This window comes from Primulina tabacum, chromosome 2, assembly GCF_025594145.1.
Source record: "Primulina tabacum isolate GXHZ01 chromosome 2, ASM2559414v2, whole genome shotgun sequence".
NCBI classification, from domain to species: domain Eukaryota; kingdom Viridiplantae; phylum Streptophyta; class Magnoliopsida; order Lamiales; family Gesneriaceae; genus Primulina; species Primulina tabacum.
The window spans coordinates 18,889,384-18,897,407 of NC_134551.1; the positions used below are offsets into that span (position 1 = coordinate 18,889,384).

General features: G+C 34.9%; 1 protein-coding gene across 2 annotated transcripts; it reads left to right on the forward strand.

Moving 5' to 3' along the window:
• Nucleotides 1–241: 241 nt before the first annotated feature.
• On the forward strand, nt 242–6,191 carry LOC142530985 (pantothenate kinase 1-like). Of its 2 annotated transcripts, none has more exons than XM_075636950.1 (11): nt 242–643; nt 2,183–2,389; nt 2,725–2,771; nt 3,250–3,366; nt 3,943–4,062; nt 4,198–4,292; nt 4,435–4,528; nt 4,814–4,945; nt 5,198–5,310; nt 5,577–5,825; nt 5,958–6,191. In XM_075636950.1, exons 1-11 carry the CDS (start codon nt 538–540, stop codon nt 5,971–5,973), a joined length of 1,296 nt encoding a protein of 431 aa, XP_075493065.1. In that variant the 5' UTR covers nt 242–537; the 3' UTR covers nt 5,974–6,191. The 2 variants fall into 2 exon arrangements, with proteins under 2 accessions (XP_075493065.1, XP_075493071.1); XM_075636956.1 differs by having other exon boundaries at nt 243–1,978.
• Nucleotides 6,192–8,024: the final 1,833 nt, after the last annotated feature.

Below are 8,024 nucleotides of genomic sequence, written 5' to 3' on the forward strand. Positions count from 1 at the left end.
AAATAATCCAAAAATAAAATACATCATTACCTACATCATCACACACTAATTTTCAATATTTACAACTCTTATTTTCAACATTCAAATATTCAACATTCAAATATTCAATACACACATTTTAAATATTATTTTCCAATAAGATGATCAGTAATTTTTTTCTTTTAAAAAAATTATTTTATCGGTATTTTTTTCGTTATATATAATTATTTTTTTTGTTCTTAATCACATTTTTTCATTAAATAAAAAATTATCATTTTAATATCCTCTTCAATATGTCTCACCCTCGCAGAGACCATGGAATGAAGTTTCCTCTGATCAGATCAGATTGATGTATTCAGATTTTTCTTTGAAAGAGAGAATCCAGAGATGCGCTTAATCGACCAAGAAGTCCTTCGACGCAACATCATTATCATTGGACTTTCGATCAGGTTTTGCGGAATCCGATTTTGATCGGTTTCTTTTGATTTTTTTATGTATAAAATCATGCATAAGTATGTTGAGGGAGGATGATAAAAAAGATGAAATCTTGTTGACTACATGATTAATATATATATACACATACATAAAATTATGGAGGGTGTTGGAATTGAAGAGAGAGAGCAGAGTTTGGATCAAGTTTCGCATGTTGCCCTTGATATTGGAGGTAGATGCTTCCTATTTTGATTTCGATTCTTCCGATTTAGTATCAGAGAAAACAAACTGTTAGTTTTAAGGTAATTGCTGAACGTTTGAGCTTTTATTACGGAATGCAAATAGAGCAAGTGTAACTAATCTTTCTTCTCATTTTTCTTTTTTCTGGTAATTTCGAATATGAATTTCGTTGGTAAAAGTACGACGATTCCATAATTAGTTTTAGTGATCATCAAGGCTGAGTTAAAAGCCAAATCTAGATTTACCACTCGGTTTGAGTTCTGAATTACTAAAGCTGTTTCAACTTGATCTTGATACCAAAATTGGAAACTTCTGACTTCGGGCTATAGTTTCCGAGGAAAGTTTGCTGAATTCTCTCTGACAGAAAGATTGTTTGCACCATGGGGGTTTGTCTTAGTTTTACCCCTGGAAAAAGGGAGAGGCTTTCTTCACAATAAATTCTGCATGGAATCTTTGTCAGAATGACAGAATTTTGAAGGGACTAGTAGAGAACTTTGGACTATTGTGTACTGAATATTTCAAAACTGTGAGCAAATTAAGCTATGATACATAAGGTGGTTTGCCATTGGTTACAAGGTTTATGATGCAATATTTTTTACAGCTTGGCGGCAACATAAGAGTATTGTTTATTTCCTTAAAAAAAAGGTGTTGTTTATTTTTAAATGTCTCATAACCACGTATAAGGTGCAGAATTTCACTCTTCAAACAACTAGGTGAGAGAGCTGTTAAAATAAATTATCCAGTATCAGTGCGTCTCAGGGAGAAAAGATGGCCTCTTTGCTGGCAATGTTATTCTACATAATATCCCCATAGGTTGGTTAAACTATGTCCTCAGCGGATTGCAGAATGATGATTAATAAAGCACTGCAATACCACTGCCGATGAGGTTCCCCCTTTTGGAATAAAGGAGTTCTGTCCATGGGAAATAATCTAGAAGCTTATTTGGGACTTGTATTGTCATCGAACGTACTGTGCCATTTCTTTAGACAAGAGCACATTGCTAGAAGAACACATGGCATCAATCTCAAGAGCTTTTCGAGCTGTATTTCAGAGCGAAGCCTTATGGAACTTCAAAGCAATTGCTGGAGAGGGAGTTCTATAAGGCACCATGTGGATTCCATCGGTGTTTGTTTTTCTTTCACGTATATAATAAGAAACAATCTCTTTTTTCATGGTATCTTTAAGCGTGGATTGACTAGGTCCAATTCAGAATATTAATGGCTTGTGAAAGAAACATTGCTGATCTCAACACCATCTATTTGAATGGCAACCTTAAGGAGATATTTTTCTCCGAGCACAGCATTGTTCCCTGATGTCTTGCATGCAGGTTACGAGAAAAGCACATCATTTTCTAGTATGGTCGAAATGTGAATTTACGGTGAACTCTACAGATAAAAAAAACTTTTAAATAATGAAATAGGCTTCATATATAATACTATGCTGAATGGAAAGAGAAGTGGACAAGGGACAGTAACAATTAGTTTTAACTTATCAAAATTTGCAATAATCTTCACCATACGTCTTTTGGCAGGTACTCTTATTAAGGTGGTGTACTTCTCAAGCAGCAGTAATTGTTCCAGTGATCATAAAAATATTGGGTCTTCAGCTGACGGAATAGACGCATTCAGTGGCAAATTAAATTACCGTCTAAGTGGGAGGCTTCATTTCTTGAAATTTGAAACTAGCAAGATATGTGAATGCGTGCAATTTATTTCGTCCAAGCTCCTTCGGCACTACAGTTTGTGTTTTCCTTGACCGCTACTAAATTAAAATTTGACATTGTCAGAAAATTTTAAAACTATACTAACTCCTGGAACCCATGCAACATAAATTATTGTCCTGGTACCAGATTCTTAATTTCTGTTTTGGGGCCAAGATGGTATTTACGGAAGATCAGATTTTTTTCCTAATGTTCCAGCATTCTTTGAGTTAGACGGATGCATCATGCTTGATCCAAAATGATTTTTCTCTTTCTAATGTGTGCTCAAATTCCATACCCTATAGATGAGGGGGGAAGGGGGATAGTTTTAGTGAAGCATTTTTCGCCTTCTTAGAGGTCCTTTGCCAATTCAGGTGATCGGGGTGATAAAAACCAGGCCAATTACAAAACTAAGATCAAGGTAATTTATTATGCCAATGAATAAATCTGTCATTTGTTCTCGCCGCGTCCTTGAGTCTTCATCAGTAATTTTCTGACAAGAGTAGGCTTTGAGAATTTAATTTTTCGTTATGACTGTTTTTTCCTCCTTTTCTTTGATTGCTTCATTATCAACTGGTATTAAATATTTGTGATGTGTATGAATACAAATTGGAGATCCAACTGTTCAATTTGGACATGGTTTTTGTGTGCTATGATAACATGTACCTTGACTGAATTAGAAATAAAATCAACAATTTTTTTTTGAATTGATAGTTGAAAAGAGCACATACACTTTGACCACCGTCAGTATCCTCTGATTTTTTCCAAGTCTGGATTGTGATGGAAATTTGATTCCCAAACAAATATTTGAATTTCTAGTGAAGTCTAATGATTTCTCTTGTGCCTTTTAGAGTATATGAACTAGAGATAACCCTAACACTTTCAACATCTTCTTGAAGGCTACCGGTGGTGGGACATTCAAGTTTTCTGAATTATTCAAAGATAAGCTTGATATTATTTTGGATATGGTTGATGAGATGAGTTCTCTAGTTGCTGGAGCTAATTTTCTACTTAAGGTAGGGAATTATTACTTGAAGTACTGTATCATACTTTTTACTATTTATGATTATGATTTATGATCTTCACAACTGCAGTCTAAATGTGCAGTGTTTTCTGTTCTGGGTGCATTTTCCCCATTGTGCTTCCGGTTCGCTAAAAATGCTCAAAACTATTTCTCATGGAGCACAACCACCAGATAGAATGATTACCAAATACTTAAAGATTTCCAAATTTTACTTTTTCGTTCAAGCTATTGTTTTTCCTATAGAAATGTTACTCATTGACTTCACTTATTTCCTCATAAAAATTATTTGCAGGGAACTCCTCCTAGACTACATTGTATAACACCCCATGAGCTTATTTGAATATGAATTACTCTTTGCGAGATGCTGCATTCAATCTCAGTTTTTTCATGCTCCTGGCATAAAACTTGTTTGTAACCTGTAAACGATGAATCGTGGGCTTACATGCCATAATTACTGTGATTTTTTTCCCTTTTCATTTTTTGCCCTTATTGCATCTATCAGTTGATGCTTTGGAATCATGTAGATATGTTGATTTAGTTTGCTTATTTTTATCCACATCTTGATTAGGCAGTACATCATGAAGCCTTTACATTTATGGATGGTCAAAAGGTGTATGTTCAAATTGACCAAGAAGATTTGTATCCTTACCTTCTTGTTAATATTGGGTCTGGGGTGAGCATGATCAAGGTAATGCTCTCCATGTATCTTTTTATTTTTCACAGAATGTTCTGATAGGAAAAATGTGCTAGCATTCTGAAAGACTATAAGGAAAAACAACAAATTTTTTTTTTGAGATTATATTTTTTATCTTCTATTGCTTAGGTAGAAAGTGACAGCAAGTTTGAGCGAGTCAGTGGAACAAGTGTTGGTGGTGGTACATTTTGGGGCTTGGGAAAACTTTTGACCAAGTGCAAAAGGTTACCGTCCTAGTTTTTTGTATTAAAGTAATTTTTCCTTGACCTCAGAATTATTTTCTGGATTTTATTTTTCCAAGTGATTGAATGACTAAATGAGCCTAAAGTCCTTTTATTTTGAATCTTGGGCACCTTTTTGTTACAGTTTCGATGAATTGATAGAATTGAGTCACCGGGGAAACAACAGAGTGATAGACATGCTTGTTGGAGACATATATGGTGGAATGGATTACTCTAAGGTATATGATCGTAATGTGTCATTGTCTTCAAGCTGAATCTACTCTTTAAAATATGAATGGTTGGGTTATTGACACTATGATGTAATGTGAAATGACCTTCATCTAAAGATAACAAAAAATGTAAATTTGGCAGTATTCTAAGTAGTCAACAAAATTGAAGATAACGTAAAGGTATTGCTACTGCTTCCTCAGAGAATTTATCCTTGGCACTAACTTTGGAGGATTTAAGAGTGTATTACTAATATTAATTCAGTTATTAAGTTTTTTATGGTATTGTTATGCTAGATTGGCCTCACATCAACAGCCATTGCTTCTAGCTTTGGTAAAGCAATATCCAAGAACAAAGTGCTGGAAGATTATAGAGCTGAAGATGTCGCAAGGTCCCTCTTAAGAATGATCTCAAATAATATCGGACAGGTTAGTATGTGCAGTCTTTCTTTCTATTATTCTCAACATCATTTAGATAACACATCTCTTTGAACTGCTCCCCTAGGACACTGATTTAACAAGTGTTAAGAAGAAATATCACCCTGACATTATGTTAACTCCCTCATTTATCAAATATGATTCTTGATATTGCATATTGGATATGTGAGTAGTTATTACGATTTTTTTTAATTTAATGACATTGCATCGTGTTTATCTATTTCATTGTTATTTACATTTCAGATAGCATACTTGAATGCTCTACACTTCGGACTCAAAAGGATATTTTTTGGAGGATTTTTCATTCGAGGTCATGCTTATACAATGGACACTATTTCTGTGGCGGTTCATTACTGGTATTGACCGGATTTAGTCCTTGTCCATAATATCGTCGTCCTAGAGTTGAATAATAAAGATTATGGATACATTATGATCTTTTTTGAAATATATACAATTTCACATATCATTCTAGACCCCTGTTTTTGGGGAATCAAATAACCATCGATCTGAAAGATATCAAATTCGAAAGATTTCATAAGATTCCTTTTTCAAAATTTGTCACATTTAAATCATGTCATTGCCACCAGCGGACTCTTATCAAATTTGATCTGTATATTTCCAGGTCGAAAGGTGAAGCAAAAGCTTTATTTTTGTGTCACGAAGGGTTTCTTGGGGCTTTGGGATCATTTTTGAGCTACAAAGGGAATGGTTTTGTTGAAGTTACGCATGGATCAACGGAACAAAACTCATCATCCCAGAATAATTTGGTCTGCACTGGAGATGGGATCGAAAGCTCAGCAGATGATTGTGTGAAACATTATGGATGTATAGAATGTAAATTGGAAAAACGGACTGAAAATTTGCGTTTTCTGTGAAACTGTACAGGCAATTCTTGGTTGCCTATAATTTGAGTTTGTGCACCAATTATTCTTAGGATTTCAAGACTTGAACTAGTGCAATATGTTATGTACTGTCAAAAATACAAGTATCCTAGAAAAAACAGGTCAAAAGGGTATTGATCGAGGAATAGACGTTTTGTTCGAGAACCTGTGAACCAACAGGAGAAAACCGACCGTCTTTTAACATTGGCTTCTCATCCGTTTCCTGTGAAGTAAAATACCAAGAAAAATAATTCTGGGCCTACTTGATGAAGGAACCAAACGAGTCTATATTTCTCTTAAGCAGGTGGTCCTTCAACGGATCTCCCCTTGTTCTGTTCGCTTCTGTCGACTTTGAGATGCTTCCACAAAAAAAAATAATAAAAATTTGATCAATCGTGCTCAATGTTTCTGATTTAACTTGTTGGTCAACTACCCATTCAAAAATACTAATCTACAAGAATGTTATTATCCCTTCAAATACTAATTGTTTGATCTTATTCCAATAACTTAATTTTTTTTTCTTGTTTTAGACATCTTTTTACCATATTGTTGTCAAACATGTCATAAATATCCGAGTGGTGAATAATGAATGTCCTTGGCTTATTGTTCTTCGTCTTGATGTTACAAGTAACAAGCTGTCATATCAGCGTTGTCAAAAGAAGGAACTATGGAAGTGACTTCAAATAGAAACAACACTTCAGTTGGTTCTAGGGATTTGCACACTTTATGGTAATATGACTCATTCCCTGGGGGTCGTAAAATGGTTTTATTGATCCAATGGTAAGCAAGTTTGGACGAATTTTAAAGGATTTTAAAATGGAGTTTTCAAGGAACTACTTCTGCACCTGCTAAATTAGTTTCAATGTTCAAAAAGATTTGAGGCACTTCTACAGCTCACATTTTCTCAATACATAAACGAAGGAAGAAGAGCTGAGCTACCGCAAATTTTTGCCTAACCAAACGAGCTTTCCCCTCGATTCAAGGAGACCAAGACCAGTTATACCTGGATCATCTCCGTCCAACATTCGATCATTCAAATTTTAACATTTTAGAAATACAAGATTGAACAACTGGTTGAAGAAATACTTAAAGCCAGCACCAAAGAAAAAATTGTTAGTCCTTTTTCTCATCTTCCATGCTGCTGGTTGAGAAGACATACATAAATGGTATTAGAGACGGTCATCAGCAAGGAACACCGAGAAATAACTGCTTTGCGGGCAAAATGTTACGTTGGAGCCATTTCTTGAACCTGCGGGGCAAAGTATACATGACGAGAGCCAACAGAGCCTTGTTTCGGACAATGTTACCAGATTCATCGTTTTATTTTTGAAAATCCATTTTGTTCCAATAACATTTATATTCGATGGTCTAGGAACCAAATCCCATACATCATTATGCACAAATTGTTCAAGTTCTTCATGCATTGCATTGACCCATAATTCGTCTTTTAATGCATCATTAATATTCTTGGGTTCAATTTGAGACACAAAACAAGAGTGACTTACCTGGGAAAACGTGGAGCTCATGCAGATTAACCCAATCATTTTGCGGTAGTCCCACTTTTTCTTTCTTCCTTTTTTGAATTTCATCATGTACTTCATCAATGATTTGAGATAGATGTGTGATTTTTCTGAATCTGACTGGAAATGTCCTTCCCTTCATTATTAACTCCATCATCATTGTCCCCATCATCTAGTGTTTCTGTTTGGTTCAGTGGCGGTGTTGTGCTGGGTGTTGTCTCACTGGTCTCAACACCAGACTCAACACCATTTTTGGTTAGGAATTCATTGACATCCAGCAGTCCTTCAGTGTAATCCTCCTTCGTTTTTCCTGTTAGGTCTGCAAAGTCATCAAACACAACATTAATTGATTCAAATAGTTGTCCTAGTTCTCAAATTAAATACACTATAGGCTCGACTATTCATTGAGTATCCAAGAAATAAGCTTTTATCACTTTTAGAATCAAATTTCGCAAAATGGTCTCGATCATTTAAAACATAGCAAACACAACCAAATATATGAAAATATTTAAGGTTTGGTTTCTTTCCAATGATGATTTCATAGAATGTCATAGTAAATCCACTCCTTAAACACACACGGTTGGAGATGTGACATGCCGTATTTAAAGCTTCAGCCCAAAATCGTTTTGACACATTCTTGAAACTTAGCATGACCCAAGCCATTTTTTG

Coding starts and splice junctions, on each gene's coding strand:
- LOC142530985 (XM_075636950.1), top strand. CDS start 538: ATGATTAATATATATATACACATACATAAAATTATGGAGGGTGTTGGA. Junction 3,367..3,942: donor GAGCTAATTTTCTACTTAAG/GTAGGGAATTAT, acceptor CATCTTGATTAG/GCAGTACATCATGAAGCCTT. Junction 5,311..5,576: donor TCTGTGGCGGTTCATTACTG/GTATTGACCGGA, acceptor GTATATTTCCAG/GTCGAAAGGTGAAGCAAAAG.